Source organism: Artibeus jamaicensis, unplaced genomic scaffold, assembly GCF_021234435.1.
Source record: "Artibeus jamaicensis isolate MK-2021 breed Jamaican fruit bat unplaced genomic scaffold, CSHL_Jam_final contig_760, whole genome shotgun sequence".
NCBI lineage: Eukaryota > Metazoa > Chordata > Mammalia > Chiroptera > Phyllostomidae > Artibeus > Artibeus jamaicensis.
In genome coordinates, this window is record NW_026521955.1 from 2,658,526 (window position 1) to 2,678,487 (window position 19,962).

General features: G+C 37.5%; 1 protein-coding gene across 5 annotated transcripts in view; it reads left to right on the forward strand.

Annotated features, from left to right (window-relative positions):
• Positions 1–19,962, forward strand: part of TTC6 (tetratricopeptide repeat domain 6) — a 265,950-nt gene that overhangs the window by 110,812 nt on the left and 135,176 nt on the right. For all 5 annotated transcript variants that reach the window (XM_053672512.1, XM_053672515.1, XM_053672513.1 and 2 more), the window contains 4 exons: positions 2,954–3,046; positions 8,686–8,895; positions 14,774–14,901; positions 19,014–19,208. In XM_053672512.1, the coding sequence (XP_053528487.1) occupies positions 2,954–3,046; positions 8,686–8,895; positions 14,774–14,901; positions 19,014–19,208 (626 nt within the window). The remainder of the gene's footprint in view (positions 1–2,953; positions 3,047–8,685; positions 8,896–14,773; positions 14,902–19,013; positions 19,209–19,962) is intronic.

Genomic DNA, 19,962 nt, shown 5'->3' on the forward strand with positions numbered 1-19,962 from the left:
TTTACTTGACATCTTTTGATTATATTGTTTTAGTATTTTATGTCATTCCATATGATTTGCTTACTTACCTGTTTGTTTTAGTGGCTGCTGTATGGTTTATATATATATTACACATACACATATACATCTATATACATTTAACTTATCCCAGTAAATACTATGCCATTTCACATGTAGTATAAGGACCTTGCAGCAGTATAACTTTTTCCCCTTTTTCATCATTGTACTATTAATACATACTTCACATGATATATGCTATAAATCTCACAATACACTATTATTTTTTATTTAAACAGTTTCTTTAAAAAATTTTTTTTCTGTTGTCTTTTCTTTTTTAAAAATCTTCATTTTATTTTTTTCTGTTACCATTTAGTCTCCTATATCCCCACCCCAGGCATCACCACACTTAAATAGTCAATTATATTTTAAAGAAATCATGAAAAAGGGAAAAATGTCCTTGATGTACCCACATTTTTATCATTTTACCATTTGTTTTCATTGTGAAGATTCAAGTTTTAATCTGATACCATTTTTGTTCTGCTTGAGGAATTTCTTTTAATATTCCTTGTTTGATGATGATGAATTTCTTTTTGCCTTCTGTTTGCTGAAAAAGCATTTCACCTTTGGTTTTGAAGGCTGTTTTGCTGACCATAGAATTACACATGGGCAGTTGTTTTCTACTAAAATGTTGCTTCCTGTCTCCTGGCCTGTATAGTTCTGAGCAGTCTGCAGCATTAGTTTGTGGTAATTAGTTACTGGTAATTCATTGTTTATGTTTATTTAACATAAACAATGTTAACCTAAACATTGTTTACTTAATGTTTCTCTGAATGCTTATAAGGTTTTTTATTTATTACTGGCTTTCACATTTTGATTATAAGATGCTTGGCACAGTATTCTTTGTGTGGTTCTGCTTGGAGTTCAGGGAACTCCTTGCATTGGTTGTTGTTAAATTTAGAAAAATTTGGCCACTTTTTGTACAGATATTTTCTTCCTCCACATCCCCTTTCTGGAACTCTAATTAAATATGTTATATTGAATATTTATTCATTTTGTCTCAGTTTTTAATATCTCTCTGTAATTCATTTTGCATGGTTTTTATCACTGTGTCTTTAATTAACTGATATTTTCTTCTGCATTGTCATTTCTGCTATTAATGCCATCCAGTGAAACTTTTATTTTAGATAATACAGGTTTTTTGTAGATGTTCCATTTGATTCTGATTTTATAACTTATATTTCCTCCTCATTATATTTATCTCTTTGCACACTTAATAATATTTATAAGTTTCAAGATCTGTATCTGTTAATTTCAACATCTCTGTCATATCTGGGGTTTTTCCTACAGGTTTTTCTCCTGGTTATATATCACATATTTATGATTTTTCTGTAATTGGTAACTTATGATTGGGTGATGAACATTGTGAATTTTACATTGAAGAGTATTGGTTTTGTCTTCATTAAAACATATTAGAGGTTAAACTGATAGGCAGTTAAGCTACTTGAAGATCACCTTGATATTTTGAAATATTACTTAACACGATGCTAAAGTCCAAAAAAAGCATTACTTCAGGGCTAATTTAGCACTACTACTAATGTCCGATCCTTCTGAGGTTTATGATAAGTGTGCCATATACTCTGTGTATCTGGCGGGAGAACTAATGATTGATTCCCAGCTTGTGTGAGCTCCGGGAGTTGTGGTTTACAGCTTTTTGGTTATTGTGTGCCCTCCCTTCCTTCCCCTCCCCCCGCCCCATGAAAGTTTGTCTTTGTCTGGTCTCACAGGTTTCACCGTTCATGAGCAGATTGGTGTCCAGCCAGAGTCAAGGACCCTTTGAGGGTTTCTGCAGATTTTTGGAGCCTCTTTCTGTCTGTGGCTCCCTTCTTTCCATACTGTGCTTAGCAAATTCTACCCTTTTGTCTTTTCCTTGCTTTAATTTCTGTCTCTTCAACTCAGTAGGACCCCTGGGCCCTGTATGGTTTCCGCTTCATTGTGTTACGGTCTGGAAATTGTGTGAGACAGAAATCTGGGGTAATTTGGTTCCTCACCTTTTTTTGCAACCATCATAGTCATCATAGTCATTTTCTGCAACCTCTTAGTCATCATAGCCTTGCAGTGCTGTTGTACTATCCTAAAAGAGTTGTTCTTCTATTTTGTTCAGTTTTATAGTCATTTATGACAGGAAGGTAGAGTAGAAGCCAGTAGCCTCAGTTGGATATATTTAATGAAGCAAAGAAAAGGTAGGAAAGCAGAGTTTTAAAGCACAGTGCATGTTCATACATTGCTATTGACATTTGACATTATTAAAAAACTAGATGAGAAATAGTTTTTTAAGAGTCATATATGCAAACGTCCAGTTTAACAACGATAAAACTGAGGTGAAAGTTAACAAAATAATTTGCCTGTTGATGGCTGGTCTAGCTTCACAGTTTGGGCAGAAGCTGGGTCTTTTTATTCTTATCCATTGTTAGATGTGGTGGTGGTGTGCTGTCTGTTTACTACTTCCACTGAGTAGAGAGTGTATCATAGAAATTAGCACTAATTATGATAAAATGACACTAACAGTTATACCTATTAAAATTTTAAGTATATTCATATCCTTTCTTGCTCTTGGTTAGATTAAATTTTAGTTTTGATTTTATCTTTTTATGTAGCCATTTAATAGCAGTGTTTTAAAGTATCCAATTTAATATTATCTAGTTGTCTTAATGCAGTCTGATGATATATTTATAGAGATTAATAATTTAAAAAGCCATAAAATTGGAATAATAAGTAATATTTTATTGTATTTTTTCTTCCGCATTTCTCATTTTATGTATAATATTGACTCACATGTATTTCTCTTTTATATAGTACTAATTTACTAACTTATGTTGATTAGCATTTTGCTACATTGAATAATATGCATCAGTGACATTTAAAATTGACATTATTTTGGTTTTTTTTCTTCAAGGATATTTCTCTAATGGGAAAAATGTACTGGCACAAAACATCTCAAGTGCAATCAGAGCAAGGATTACAGATAATTATTGAGGAACCTCAAATGGTAAAGTCTTTAATAAAAATCCTCCTTGCCTATATTGAAATAATAGTCTGCCTCCTGTTCCTTGAATGTTTATGTGAAGAGTTTTTTAAAAATCTCATTTGAGCCTTGACTGGTGTGGCTCAGTTGGTTGGAAAGTGGAAGGTTGTCCTGCGTTGTCCTGCAAAGTGGAGGTCGCTGGTTTGATTCAAGGTCAGGGCATATGCCTCAGTTGTGGGTTCAGTCCTGTTTGGGCAGGTAAAAGGCAACTAACTGATCAGCCGTTTTTTCTCTCACATCGAAGTTTCTCTCCCATCAATGTTTCTCTCCCTCTCTTCCTCTCTTCCTTCCTTCCCTTCCATGTAAAATAAACAAAGTCTTAAAAATAATTCCTTTGATTTATTTTAGAGGTGTGTTTAACTGTAAGTACATCTAATCCAGTACCACACTGGGATGCTGGGCTGTTCTGGTTCACTGTTGCTGCCCGTCAGAGACCTTCTGAGCTATGGTCCCAAACTCTTTTCAGAAGAGAATGATTTTAAAAATTTTGGTCTAGAGACATTCAGATCTAGCAGGTAGTTGGAGAATTCATAGAAAGTATTAGCTTCTAAGAGAGCATCACATTGTTGTTTACTTAGCTAGAAGGATTGTGAAAAGCATTGACAAGAAGAGAATTTTGTAGAAAAATGTGGTCATTGGTGACAGAAGTTTGTGTCAGGAATAACACTTCTTTTTGTTCATCATTGTCAAAATATTTACACGACTCAGAGCCATCCGGAACACATTCCCTGTGAATGGGAAGTGTCTCTCTGCGTACAGTAGTCCACATCCATGTAAAACACACAGGGGCATGACAGTCAGTTCCTTTACAAATGATGTAAAATGGTATTATTAAATTGCAAGCTCCTTTAGTTCCTGAGAGTATGATTCCATATACATAAAAATTCAGATCAAACTTCACTTTTAGGGCAACAGGTTCTGTTTAGAAAGTGTATGGAATCTTTTCACAACAGCCATGGATCTGGTACTTTGAGAGTTATTTTAAATGGTTGAACTACTAGAGATTGAGATGCTTCTGGATAGAGACCATGTGTTTTCCCCCTTTGTAGTCTCATCACCGGCCTCAGAGCCCAGCAGGTGCGGCATCACCATGTGGATTCATCAGTTCTGAAGCCTTTCCACATATGCTGTGGGCTTAAATCTGACATGTAGTGTCGTTCCTCTGGGAGATACCATTTACAGGTGGCTGTGAAAACCTCTGACCTCTAAGTTTCTAATAGGTATAGTAAACTGTAGATATAATATTAGGTTTAGAAAAATAGAAATCTTCACTAATAGAATAAGTTACTTCATACTGTTGCCTACACATTTTTGTAAAGTGTAGGAAGAAGTAGTGTCTTGAAAGAAACGATATAAAACCATTTGTTGGGTACTTGGCCTAGACATCATCTTGATTTAACATGAAGATTTGAACAAGATATTGATTTAGTTGTAATTCTCTGGGAACCATACCTTCAGCTTTGTCATTTACAAGCAATCACTGGACCTTTTTTGGTCACTGGCCTTTTAAGATGAAGCTTACAACTTCTTTAGAGGTAAAATACCTTTTAAGTCGGTAACTGGCCATCATAAAGATTAGTCTCCTCTGTAGTATTTTTCGTTCCAGACATATTTTTGGGTGCCTACTCTGTCCCAGAGAGTAGAAGTCCATTTGTTCATCCTACTTCTTCGAGTTCTAGAAACTTTGTAGTAAGATTAATCTTCACCGCAGAGGCCCATGTGCTCCCAGCCCCAGAAAACCTGCTCTTCCTAAGTGGTGCCCTGCACCGGTCCTCAAACACAGCAGCCTCAGCTGTGGACGTCTCAGGTCCACAGGCCAGAGGTCTCTTTGATGCAACTTGTTTTCTCTGACAAAAGAGCATTCTTTTTTAAAAACAATTATTTTAGAAAGAGTTGAAGTGAGGGAGAAAGACAGAGTAAAAGAGCATTCTTAATGGAATATCATTTTTTAAGTACCCACCATTTTAAATAAAATAGGTTTTGAGTGATCATGGAGAATTATTTCCTGACATACTTACTCAAAAACCAAGGAATGTATTCATTCATTTTTCTCTATAATATGGCAGACACTTTTTTTAGACATGGTTGATGCAAAAGACAGTTCTTGCCCTTGAGGAACTCGCATGGTGACCAGTATTTAAGGAGAAAAAATATTCCAAATGAGATTATTCTAAATAATCTCTGTGTATTTTCTAAATAGAGACTAATTACATAGTGGAGAAAACACTGATATAACTTCACTTCATTTATTCATTCACTCATTCACAAATAACAGCAGAACTTCAATGCTCTAAGTGCTCGAGATATAAAATGTAGCTGTGACACAATTTTTAAGAAGGAATTTATGAACTTTAAGTTTTTAAGTACTCAAACATTTTGGTCTCAGGATATCTTTAAATGCTTAAAAATATTTTACAGAATCAAAGTTTATGTTTGAGTCTATGTGGATTATATGAATCAATATTTACCATGTTAGAAACTAAAACAGAGAAAAATATAAAATATTTATTTATTTATTTAAGACACTAAGTCAATTATATATTAATCTAAAACATTTTGACTTCGGCCAAGATGGAGGTGTATGTAGACACACCATGCCTCCTCACAGAAGCAAAAGAAGAACAACAACAAATTTAAAAACAAAAAACAACAAGAACTGACAGAAAATCGAACTGTATGGAACCAAGGAGTTAAAGAGGAAACACTCATCCAGACCTGTAGGAGAGGCAGAGATGGGCAGGCAGGCAGAGAGGACTCTCAGCAAGGCTGCAGCTGGAGGACAGGGTGGGTAAGGCAGTGGCTTACAGACTGGGTGGTCCCACATTCTCGTGCGGATAAACTGGGAGGAACAACTAGGGAGTGAGACAGACCACACAACCCAGGGCTCCAGTATGGGGAAAGAAAGCCTTAAAATTTCTGACTGAAAAAAACCTGTGAGGGTTGAGATGGCAGTAGGAGAAACTCCCAGCCTCACAGGAGAGTTGGTTGGAGAAACTCACAGGGTCCTAGAATGTACACAAACCCACCCACCTGGGAATCAGCAGCAGAAGGGCCCAATTTGCTTATGGGTAGAAGTGGAAGTGACTGAAATCCGGCAGAGAGCAGAGCAAGAGGCATCATTCCCTCTTGGACCCCTCTCCCACGTACAGCATCACAACTAAGTGAGGTGGGTTGCCCCACCCTGGTGAACACCTAAAGCTCCACCCCTTACTACATAAAAGGCATGCTGAGACCAAAAAAAAAAAAATAGCCCAAATGAAAGAACTGATTAAAGCTCGAGAAAAAAATACAACTAAGCGACAAAGAGATAGCCAACCTATCAGACGCACAGTTCAAAACACTGGTTATCAGGATGCTCCAGGAACTCACTGGGTACTTTAGCATAAAAAAGACCCTGGCAGCAATGAAGGTTGCATTATATGAAGTAAAGAAAAACCTACAGGGAACCAACAGTGATGGGAAGGAAACTGGGACTCAGATCAACAGTTTGGAACAGAAGGAAGAGATAAACATTTTACTGGAACAGATTGAAGAAACAAAAATTCAAAAAAATGAGGAGAGGCTTAGGAACCTCCAGGACATCTTTAAATGTTCCAGCATCAGAATCATAGGGGTGCCAGAAGGAGAAGAGGAAGAGCAAGAAATTGGAAACTTATTTGAAAACATAATGAAGGAGAACTTCCCTAATCTGGCAAAGGAAATAGACTTTCAGAAAGTCTAGGAAGCTCAGAGAGACCCAAACAAGTTGGACCCAAAGAGGAACACACCAAGGCACATCATCATTACATTAGCCAAGATTAAAGATAAGGGTGGGGAGCACTGGAGGGGAAGGCTGGGATGGGAGTAAAACACAGGAAACTTAAAAAAAGATGAAAGATAAGGACATAATCTTAAAAGCAGCCAGAGAAAAGGAGACAGTTACCTAAAAAGGGGTGCCCATTAGACTATCAGCTGATTTCTCAAAAGAAATCTTGCAGGCAAGAAGGGGCTGGAAAGAAGTATTTGAAGTCACAAAAGGCAAGGACCTACATCTAAAATTACTCTATCCAGCAAAGTTATCATTTATAATAGAAGGGCAGAAAAAGTGCTCCCCAGATAAAGTCAAGTTTAATGAGTTCACCATCACCAAACCTTTATTATATGAAATGTTAAAAGGGCTTATCTAAGAAAAAGAAGATAAAAAAATATGAGCAGTAAAATGACAATAAACTCACAGATATTAACAACCAAACCTAAAAAAAAAACTAAGAAAACTAGTAGAACAGGAACAGAATCACAGGAATGGAGATGTTGTGGAGGGTTATCAACAGGGGAGTGGGAGAAGGAGAGAGGGGAAAAGGTACAGAGAATAAATAGCATAAATGGTAGGTAGAAAATAGACAAGGGGAGGTTAAGAATAGTATAGGAAATGTAGAAGCCAAAGAACTTATGTGTACAACCCACGGACATGAACTAAAGGGGGGGAATGTGGGTGGGAGAGGGTGTGCAGGGTGGAGGGGAATGAAGAAGGGAAAGGGCACGACTGTAATAGCATAATTAATAAAATATATTTAAAACAATTAAAGTTTTTAGGACGTAATATTAGCTAAAACTAAACAATTTAGTGAGAAGGATAGGATCGTCTTATATTTTTGTAAATCTCTTCAATATCTGATTTAGTAATGAGGTAGATTATCATGTCTGCTTTTCCATTCAATTTGTTATGTATGGTCTTTTGGTTGAAGTATATTAAGTGTATTAATGAAGTCTGGTCTCAAAAAGGGAGTCATATTTCAATAGCCTTTTTACACGGTTATAGATGCTCTTTGTTAGTATACTACAACTCCACGGGTGGTAGCATATAGGAATGCAGTAGATTTTTATACATTGATTTTGTATCCTGCAACTTTACTTTGTTTTTGTTTATTGCTTCTAATAGTATTTTTGGAGAAGTATTTAGAGTTTTCTAGATACAGAGTCATATCATCTGCAAAAAGTGACACTTTTACTTCTTTATTCCCAATATGGACTGTCTTTTACTTTTTTTTTCTTGCCTGATTGCTCTGGCTAGGACTTCTGTAACTATGTTGAGTAAGAGTGGTAAGAGTGAGACATGTTTAAGGAACTCAACACAGAGGTAGAAGTGATATTTTGTGAGAACTTTTTATTTGGGCTTGGGATGGAATGGTGGTGTCCAGGTGGTCTTCTGGAGGTCTCTGAATCAAGTCTTCTCTGAGTACCTGAAGGCAGGGTTCTGAAAGAGCATCAAGCTAGGAAGAACCCCTTTTTTCAAGACTGAAGGATCTCAGGTTGGGCAGAGGTTAAATATTTCAGTGGGCCTTGATTCTGTGTGAATGTGGGGGATACTTGGGGTCAGATTGGAGTCCTGTTTCCAACTGTCTCTGTTTTCTGAAACAAGGAATGAAGAAAATAATTTGACAGACTTTATATTTTTCTGAAGTCAATTTGAGTTTCTCTTTGTAAATTTTCAAAGGAAACTTACTACCTCTTTTTAATTTCATTCATGCCTTTTATAATTATTTTGTTGTCAGATAAAAAAATTATATGACAAAACTTTGGAGGGGCCAATGAAAAAGTTCTTACACATGTATGTTTTCTAACAGAACGAGTTGGAGGAATCTCCTAAAGCTGTCCCAGGTACTTCCCAAATTGATCAAGAGGATGTGTCAGAGAAGGGAGCCTCGGAAACAGAAAGTGTGGTATTTAAACCTCAGGAAACTTCAGAAATTCAGCCAGCAGATGAATCAAGTAAACTTTTGGAAGATAAACAGCCTATACCTGATTCCAAAGCAGCCAAACAGGCGTCTTTAAAGGTAAAACACTATTTATGTTGAAAACAGAATTATGAGAATTGAAGATACGCAGGTGTGAAGCAATGGCCCAGGCAAGGGCCAAAGAATGTGGGGCAAATTCACCCTGAAAAAAGGCCTCAGATGTGCAAATCGTCCATTTGGGAAAATGGAAGATCTGTTTTTGAAGGCTTTCAGTCTCAAACCTAATTGCCACTCTGGGGAGAAAAGACAGATTTTTAAGACAGGAAGGAAGCTCAGGGCTTTCAGGGATTGACCAAGTCTTCCCCTTACCATCTTGAGGGAGTCGGGAACTGTAGCCCTGGGACCAGCACCGGTGTACTCTGTAACATTTATAACTGCACCCCTTCAGGTTTATCCTAACTCCTGAGTGTTTTCCTATTGTGAGAGTATTTCCCAGATTCATTTTATTTATGTATCATTTAAATAATTATTACCTTATTTGCATACGACTGTACTACTATTTACTTAGTCTGTTCTATGACTTGCTCTTTGACTTAAATAAATGTTTATTTAAAAATAGACACATTATTACTAGAATTTATAAAAAAGCCATTTTTCCTGAAACACAATATACTATCTTGGTTATCACCAGGATCCTCTCTCTGATTCACATGGATAGCACTTCTTGGGTAAACAAAATTCCTGGTCAGTCCCTCTTTTTTTTGGATTCTCTTTTCCCTGCCAAATTACCATGTTTGTACTATGCTTCACCCAGGTCCATGGACCATTACCAGTTCTTCAACTCTTGCCCAAAACTTCCAACTCTGAAACATTGAATTTATCTGTGACCTTTTGCATTTCATATATAATCAGTCCCCGAGGCCTAAATTCCTTCTAAATATTATTGCTTATAATTTTCTCTTCTCTTTTCCAGTTGCTCCCTTCCTAGTCTGGGTCCTGGTGACCTTATATCTGGATTAGTTCATTTGCCTCCTGGTTTTCCTTTATTTCTCCCATCCAAGTACTAACCAGGCCCGACCCTGCTTAGCTTCCAAGATCAGACGAGATCAGGCGCATTCAGGGTGGTATGGCCGCAGACTTTTATTTCTTAAGCCCTGCTTTCTTAGTTTCATCTTGTACAGCACTAGCACTTTGATCCTCTGGTAATAATAAATAATAAGGAGGATTGACAAGTAATGGTTGGCCAGAGAAAATCTGCCACCGCCATCAGGGAGAAGGGACTTACCCTGTGACTGGTGACCAACTCCATCAGCAGTCACGCTGCCTTTCTAAAGCTCGTGCTTGGGGTGTGACATGAAGCCTGACAAAAGCCAAGTAAACCCACTCTCTGTGAACTCCTCCAGGTGAATCCTGTGTGTTAGGTGGACACCTTCTAGATGTGAAAAACTCAGAGAGCATCTTTGAAAACTATGACATCTTGAAAAAGTGTTAGACTGGTGGGTACAGGTCATGTTATCTATTCTTCTACCTGAATGTTGGCACTTTGGAAATAAAATGTGGGCATAAGAGGCAAATGTTTAGCTACTAAATGTGTCAAAAATGCAATGGATTTCCTGGACAGTAGTTTAACTACCATAGCCTGTCAGGCATTTAAATCCCTCATTGGAAAAGTCCCCAAATGTTAATTTGTTTGGCTTGTTGTAGCTGCTATTGAATACAGGGTCCAGCACAAATAACGTCCTTTTTTATTAGAAAATGTTTTATTACAGAATCATAGGCATGCAGTTCTCTAACGTAACAATAACACTCTCAAGCATACTGTATGTCGTATGACATTTTAGGTGAAATGTTCAAATTGATGCCCATCTTGTGTGAGACATTCTGGTACCCTACCAACCACACTGAAGCAGGAGTTACTTCTGCCATATCTGTATTATGAAGCAGTTATGCAAAATATTAATTTATTTTAAAAAGAAGCAGTCCTTTCCTAAGATAACTAGACTTTATTGTGTATTGACTATGTGTGAACCACTTTGCTAAGATAATACTACCTAATTTTTTTCTAATAACAACCTTATTATTGGCCTCATTTTATTGTTGAAAAAAACTGAGTCCTAAAGAACATAAATAACCTGCCCCAGTACCAACATCTGTGGCAGGACTTGAGGCAGGACTTGAACCGTGGTGGTCTAATTCTGGAACTTTCACTCTTTACTGCTTATCAGCGCTGCCTTTTCATAACAATCAATGGGTGTCTGGTTAAGTACAAGCACATGCTCTCAGCAGCAAAAATGACTAGAGATGGAATGTCCCTCATTCCATCTCTAGTAGGAGGAATGGTTTGATGACAGAGGTTTGGAGAATGGATGAAGAGAGCTCTAAACTGAAAACAGCAGCGTTTCAAGGGGAGGAGAAGAGAATGTCTGATAAGACTTTATGGTACATTGTTGTGGGCTATCTCGGGGCACAGCAGAAATGCCACAGAAAATAGCTCTGGAAGCGTTTCTGTGACTCACCCCACCAAATCTTCACTAGGGACCCTGCATGTATTTATTTATGTTAACAACTCAAGAGCAGTTATTATTCATGAACTTTACCTTGTTTGAACATTTGAAGCCATGAAGTTAGTCTCTAGCGTCTTTGTCACAGGAATGAGAGACAACATACTCCAGCACACCCAGCCAGATGAGTGGACTGGGACAAGAAGACCGCTTTTTTTAAAGGATTTTTTTTTTACACAGCTCATAGTTAATAGAATTAGAGGTGTTATGGAGGAGCAATGACTTTTACTGCTTACATATGCTATAAAGTCTCATTCAGCTAAAAAGTAGAGAATTCATCAATCTATACTTTACTGACCATTTCTACACTTACAAGCTCATTAGTGTATAGAGGTTATTAAGACTCTAGTCCAGGGGTGTCAAGCTCATTTTCACTGGGGGCCACATCAGCCTGGAGGTTTGCCATCAAAGGGCTGAAATAATTTCAGGACTGTATACATGTAACTACTCCTTAACTGTTAAGGAGTTGAAATTACATTCAGCCCTTGGAAGGCAACTGCAAGGCTGACGTGGCTCCTGCTGAAAATGAGTTTGACACCCCTGTTCTAGTCTAAGTCATGGCCAACAAAAAGGGAAATTAGGTAATTGGGACTCTGAAGAAATGAGTGACACAAGAGCCCATGAGAGGATGGTTGAGCATTTTAAAAGGAAAAAAGGTAAAAAATATGTTAGAATGTTTAGATATAGGTCTTGAGATTCTAAATGGAAGGAAGTTTAAGCTATGGGGTACTCTGTGGCCTCCCAAATTCTTACAAAACAATTAGGAGTGCTCAATTGCTCTATTTTAAAAATATATAAAAGATGAAAGAAGATAAACATAGATAAACATGAAAGTGGCATGTGGCTATAACAATTATATCAAGAAAGCTAAGCTCTAGAAGGGTGAGACCTGTGAATGATGCTGAAAATAAAAAAGTATTTTTATGTTAGTTTTGGTGCAAAGAGAGAAAAAAGGAAGGATAATGCTGTCATTCTGGATAAATAGTGCGATGACAACATGTGACAGAGCTGCCTTAATTTATTTTTGGAAAAAGGATGAGGATTTAAACAAACAGAAATATGACAAAGAGAAAAGGAAGCTGATAAACTTGTACTTTGCTTTTCTTAAATTTGACAAGGAGAATGATCTTTAGTTTAGAAAGCAGACAAAAGGAATTGATAAAAGAAACTTGAAGCCCAAGATTGTAAAGATTTTAAGAGCTAACTTAGCTACCTGAGCCCGCTGGCTTAGACAGATAGGTTTAAGACTGTTGGGCCCTGTCAGCAGCTGCTTTCAGGAGCTGCTGCGGTGGGAGAGGTGGGTGCTGGATGCCTGGATACTGACAATGGCAAATCTGAGTTTTATTTTTTTAAGGGTCAGGGTTTTGGTTTCTGTAATGAGTGATTTACATTCTAGAATGTAATTCTAGAATGGTTAAATGCATCATTAAAAGAACTGTGTTTGAACCTTCATATGTGGAAGCAGTAATCACTTGGAACCAGCGTAGCTTCCCTAAGAGACAAGTCACTGAAGACCAACCTTATTTCTTTTCCTAGAATTGCTAGACCGAGCATTGGGAAAGTGTTAGACTTGAAGTTCAAGATAATAGTATTGTGGTGGACAGCCTGGTATACAAGAAAACTCAATACACATTAGTTGTTGTTACATCCTTTGGACTCGAACCATCCATTCATGAAAGCCATCGGCAGTTTTGTAGACAAGACTGCAGTCAGGTGAACTAGATGGATTTGTATTTAGTTATGCAAAGGGTGCACACTTCCCCGTGAAAGTTCCTGTGGACCGCTACATGGCTGTGCCCAATTCATCGTATTTCCTAATAATTTGGATGAGAATATGGAGAATTTACTGATTGGATTTGAGGTCACATTCAAAATGTGACTTGGCTAGATTTGGTTAATCAGATCTCAGGTGAAAGTTAAAAGTATATATGGTTCTGCTTTTGGGTCCACAAACTAAATGCATAGATATGGGGTGATATAACTTAGAACAAATGTGAAGAAGACTTCAAGATTTTAGGCTATAATTTAGTTATAGGAAAACATGCAATAATAGTTTGCATTGATTGACAAATACCATTAAAAGGGATCTTTTTTTTAAATCTGATTACAAAACACCTTAAATACTACATTGAGATATGGGTATCCAGTCCCAGGGGAGACCGACAAACTGGAAGCTGGAAGAGAACATTCAAGACGACAAAGCACAGCTTTTCAAGACCATGTCATGTAAGGCAGAGTGCAAGGCACTGGGGATGTTTAGCTGGGGGGTGGGAGTGGGGCGCGCAGGTCCAGGGGAGTCAACTGCATTCAAGTATTTGACCGTCTGTCAAAAGGAAGAGAAGTAGATTGTGAGGTTTGAATTGAGGCCAGTGAATGAAAGTTGTTAGGTTCTATAATAAACAGAAGTTCTAACAATTGGAAGAGTTTCAAAGAGTTCTCAGTCCTCTGTTCCTGATCGTGTTCAAGCCAGAATGAATGACCATTTGGTGGAGAAACTGTAGAAGAAATTTAAACATTAACTGGAGGGTGAGATGGAATCCTCTGCACGCTGAGCTTTCCTCATTCGTCATCACTTTCTTGCTCAAGAAATTGCAACAGCTTTCCCCCCACGACAGCACTGAGCCCCACTGGCTACCTCATTTATGAAACCCTCCCTTTTCCTGGTCTCCTTCCACACTTCCTTAGCCACACCTCTTTGCTTTCTTCAAGAAAAGCCAGCCTACTTTATTTATTAAACCTAATCTGAAAAAAATATAGAGTAACCCACAAAGAAAAATAGTTTTAGATGAACTATTACCATGAATTCTACAAATTTTCTAGGAAATCTAGGAAAACAATACTAATAACTGCAATAATTAAAAGGCTATTATTTAAAGGATGGACATGCATTTTTTTTCAAGTAGTAGAAATAGAAAGTACTATATCTTCCTTACAATTATACAATTGTAATTATTTCAATTACAATTAATTCCTTACAATTATACAATTGTAAGGAAGTACATGTGGATAAACATTGCTCAAAATAAGTATGTAAATCATTAAAGTCCATGTTGGCTTGTCCTTGCAGCCACCAGTCATGCCAGGCTTTGAAAGACTAATTGTAAGTCCTAGTAAAAATGTCACTCAAGAAGAGTAGGCCTATGGTGGGAAAAAATCACACATGTCTTTAATTGTTTAATAGTTAAGGCAATAAAAATATTATAGCTAAAATGGTAGTAATATTTTTATTGCTGTGAAGGTATATATGTAACCATTTAGAAAGGGAGTCATAAGAATGTATCAACTCTAGGATTTACATTTTGTTATAAAATATGCATAGAAATTAGTAGTTTAAGTATGAGATGGGCCATTGAGTATGAAAGATCGAATTCTCATGTATAACTTTTCTTAACAGCATACTTTTATATTTTTTAAAGGTGAAATCATCGGAATTGTTGCAAATCAGAGGAAAAGAAGTTAAGCAAACACGAAAAAGCAAATTAAGAATTCCACTACAAAAAAAGTCTACAAAATCCCGGCAGGATCAAAAACTATTAAAACAAAAGTAACTTAAGTTTACAAGTTTTACCGTCGGAAGAGAAATTATTTAGTAGCATTGATACCTTCAAATGCATTTTGAAATGGAGTGTTTTTGAAATGTATATATGATTTAAATCAAACCTCCTCACAGAAGGGTCGGTGAGAGGTAGCATGGTTAGGACATGCATGCTGTCCTCCACACTTTTATTTCTATTTCTGATCAGAATACTTGGTTTAATGACATAACAGTAGCTAGAATAAAAACAGCTCTTTGTGAGACTAAAGAAAATAAATGTTAACAGGTTAGATTTGATTCCTTTCAATGTATGTAATGCCTAATTTAGATTAACTGCTCATTATACTGGTTGTTTTTATAAAATAAAGTAAAAGACAACCCAATGCAAATTTCCGCAGGTCAATTAAATTTGTTATTTAGACAGCTTTTTTTATTCTCTACTATTATTTCATGCTGTATTCCCTCCACCACACTTGCAATGGACTTTCTTGTTATACCAAGAGGTAACCACAGTTTTGAATGATAGTGTACAAATGCAATTTAGATTTATGGGTTTATCTTTTGCTGTTCATCTTGTTGAAACAGATTTTCTCCTTATTTCACCACCGGATTTTTATGGGTTGGTTTATTCTAGATTCTTCTTCACTTAACTGTTTATGGGGGCTTAAAGAAGCTTTAATTATTAGCTTTTGTTGTGGCTTAGGGCACTGAAAGGTGTGCGGGACATGGGAGACAACCTTTTTATGGCCAGCCTAAACTTTGTAAATGGATATTACTCACAATTTAGTAGCTGAAAATGGACTCATGGGAAAAGAATTCCAAAGTTTATGAAAGAGTCAAATTGGCATTTAAGTGACCCTGTACATGCCATTGCTTATCTGCATTGCTTTAAGCTCATTTAGTTAGCGAGATTATGTATTAAAACAAATAGTGACAGCAGACAACAAGTATTTTACCTTCAATAAATAGTTACTGTCAGATTATCAATGAAGCAGAAACTTCTTGGTTTTTCCCCCTAAAAAACCTTGCATTTAATGCATTAAGCAAAGTAGAGTGGCCACACACAGAGCCAGAGTCTTTTCTTTTTTATGTCTTAGTGTTTCAGAGAATGACAAATAGTCCTGTTTAAGGAGAGCACGCTATAAAAACACACAGCCTTCCTTGAGCATGCCAAAAATATTTGTAGATCTTTTTGATATATATAGTACTGTGTTAATTCATTAAAACTGAAACCAGAAATTTTCCTTAGAGAGAAATAAGAATGAGATGCAGAAGAATAAAAATATGATAGTAAAATTATGTAATAAAATAGAATTTTGGAAAAACATTTCTGAACATCTTTTATTCCTCGCTCTATTTTCTTAATCATTTTTTAACCTAATTTTTCTCACCTGTGTGTAGCTCCTAAATTAAAATGTTTTCTTGGGAATTTAGCCCTCTTTTGAAAATATAGTGTTTAGCTCCATAACCAAGGGATATTCGCTTAAAAATCTATGTTATTACAGTATACTGGCAAAGAAGGAATTAAGATTGGTTGTGTTGCTTTGTTAAGGAAAAAAAAAGTATGTAATGTAATCTCAAGTGTGCTCCACCAGCCAGGACTTGCCCCAGACAGAATGATGATGTAGATGAGCTTGACATCAGAGCTCACCTTTTTCTCCCTGCTATTTTTCCAGTTCTTTCTTAGGGTCTCCAGTTCCTGGACACCCATTTCCACTCCTCCAATTAGGTCTCTTCATCTCAGGCATTTCTAAATGCTTTAGGTTTTCCTCTCTTTACCCTCCTGCACTGGAACAGGTACAGGTTTCATGTTCTGTTCTCTTTGGGCCTTGTGCTGTTTTAGAAATGGCACAATGTGCTCTGTCAGTGATTCAGTAATGCCTAGCAACAGGCATTGTGCAGTGCAGGGAAAGTTAATAACTGTAGCAATACAAATAAAACAAACACTGTCATTGATTCTTACAAAGGCGAACATTAGGGATTTTTATTCTCATTTTTGCAGATGATCTTCAGAGAAGTTACTGATACAGTTTGCAAGTGTCTGAGCTGATATTCTGATCCAGGCCCTGCCAGCTCCAAAGACTATATTCTTCGTATTAAGACAGTATGCATACATTTAAGGCAGTTAGTGCGCAGACCTGCATTAACCTACCAGATAAATGGTCAGAGTGGGCGGCACAAAAATAAGGCAGTGTATGAAAAGACATATTTGTAAAACAGGAAAATAATTAAATGTTGCAGAAAAATCTGTCTTGGGGATATTGTTGAAGAATGTTTAGACACGGACAAAAGGAGAGGCAACCGTCTATCCATCACTGAAAGAACTGGCAGGTCTTGCTGATCCTGTGAATTGTCCTGAAGATAGAGAATAATAGTGAACATCTGCCCAGTGAGAGATGCTGTTTTAAATACATTCACTTTTTTCTTCCTGAAAATAATTTTATCCAGCGTGTGCTGATGTTGTTATTCCAAATTTACTGAGATATAAAGTAATTGACTAGCTTATGACCACGGGATAATTTTAAACAGGATTTGAGCAGAGGCAGTCTGACTCCACTGCGCTCTACACTGTTAACCACTGGCTTAGAAGTGGGGCAAGATGTCAGGGGCCTTGAAACTTAGAGAGAAGAAGTTAGATGAATGCAGCAAGTGACAAAGGACCATCACGCTGGGTAAAGGAGTATTTAGAGACCAGTGTGATAGAGTTTTGCAGGAGGTACTGGAGAGGGGAAGAGACAGAGGGTGCAGTGCTCAATCCGACTAGCATTAGACTGTTGCTAGTGCAGGGTGAGGTGTTGAGGACCCAGAGTGTGTTGGAAGTGTGGAGGGACAAGGAGCACACCTGAGCAATGCTGTGTGGGGAGGAAGCTGTTTTTCATCGGATATGCAGATGAAGGAAAGAGGAGTCAAAGGTGGCTTCAGTGTTTTAGATCTTGAAGATGAGGAATCTGGGTGAGATAGTGACATTGGAGACAGGATTTGGGAGCTCTTAGCACAGAAGAAATAGCTGAGACACTGATACTGATGTTTTCAATGCAGAAAGAAAAATTCAGCCTTGGGAGCCACACCCAGTTTAGGAAATGGAGAAAGAAGAGCCAGTAAAATTATGATTAATTTGAGAGGTGGATGTAGAGTTGAGATAGTTCGGGCTTAAAAAAGCTCATGGAGGGTAGGGAGGAGAAGCAATTTCAAGAAGGATCATCAATACTATCAGCTGTAGTTTCATAGAAAACACAATCTAAACTATGGTTTATTTTATTTGATGGAAAGGTCACTACTTGGTTAATGTAAGAGTATAACTTAAGCAGGGAGGTGGGGATGGAGTGGTATTAGATAAGGGCCGTTTCCGCCTCAGGAGCCATTAACAAACAATACTGGGGGAAAATTGGCTTGTGGTCAGCAGCATCGTGTTTAGATCCTAGTGGCCACTCAATAATTTTGTGACTTATCCAAAATAAGCCCGTTCCAATGTAAGGATAATAATACCTCCCATAGAGGCTCATTATAGAGAGGATTGTGTGTAAGTCACATAGCAGAGAGTCTGGCACATAGTAGGTGCTCAAAAAATATTTGTTCGTTAGATGGAATGTGACCCTGAGGATTAAGAAGTCATTCTTCATGCCTTCTTCTCTATTTTGGAAAGGCAGGAGAGGCAATTTTTTGCATTGTGGGAAGAAGGTACCACATGAACTTGGATCCAGGGTTCCACCAATGCTAGTTAATGGCTAATGTACTTCTTCAGAGCATGAGCATTTGGGCAGAGTTGCAAAGCAGTAATGCATGGTGACTGGATATGGTGTCACCAGCTGAGTTAAGAATTCAAGAAAGAAGAGGTTTGGGGTGGGATGATAATGAGTTTGCTTTTAGATCTGTTGATTCTGAGGTATCTGTAAGACAAAGGTTGATTATCTTCAGCACGCACTTGAATATATGACTTTGATGATGTGGTCAATGGCCTGCAACTGTGATAGCAAATTTGTTATAAATCATTATTATAGTTTTAAATTTCACCTCCTTCATGAAAGCGTCTTTTTCAAAGCCCGAACTAAACTGTCAATGTAAATGTATTTTATGTCAAAAAACCACACAATGATAAAAGAAGCACTCTTTCTTTGTTGCAGAGTTCTAAAAGACCGCTCCAGTCCTACCTTTCACAGTCTGTGCACCACTGTCCCAGCCTGGGTGCTTCCCACCAACTTGTACCTGGCTTCTCGGGTGTATCATACGGCTGACAAGAAAGGCCACGATACTCTGCTCAGAGTATTTGGGAAGTCCTTGCTAGATGATTGCTTCACAGATGAAGAGCAGAAACATAGGTAAGAGTTCCACTGGTACTTTTGTACTAGATTTAAGCTGGCAAAGAAGTTCTGCCTTTGAGGTTTAGATTTGAAGACTCAGTTCTGTTCTCGGACCTTAGAGAGGAGCAGTTTCGTTCTTTTCCGTTTCTGCCCAGTACATACAGTCTAGTGAGTACCTTCCTGCCGTCGTCACCGTGAACCATGCCCTAGCATAAGGTAACTTTGCTTTAGTGGTTTATGGTTCCCAAAGAGTGTCACATACATTATCTCATTTGTGTCTACATAACAACTTTGGAGTACAGATGTGAAAATTGAGGCTCATAAAAATCAAATAACTTCACCAGGCTTGCACAAGTAACAAAGTCCCAGATTTGGGCCTTGAAGCCTGTCTTGGGTTTCAGCGTCCTTGGGCACACCTGAGTCCAGAGATATCGTGCACACAGTCGTCATCTCTGCTATTTCTTCCATTTCTCCCTGTGTCTCACTTCCTTTTGAATCCGAGTATTCTTCAGCGAAGAGTGTAAAGAAGGAGAAAAGGGAAGGGGGTCAGCATTTATTTGGCAGTCCTTATACTTCTACTACTGTGCTGTGGTGTACTTTGCATTTTTCCCAGTCACATTTCAGCGATAAGGATAAAGTCACAACTTCCAATTTATTCATGGGGCATCTTGGGCTCCATAATATCAGGATATTTGCCCAAGTTCTTATCTCTGATTAATGATTACAATCTAGGTATCTCTAACTTAGTTTTTCTCAAACTTTTTTCATTTTC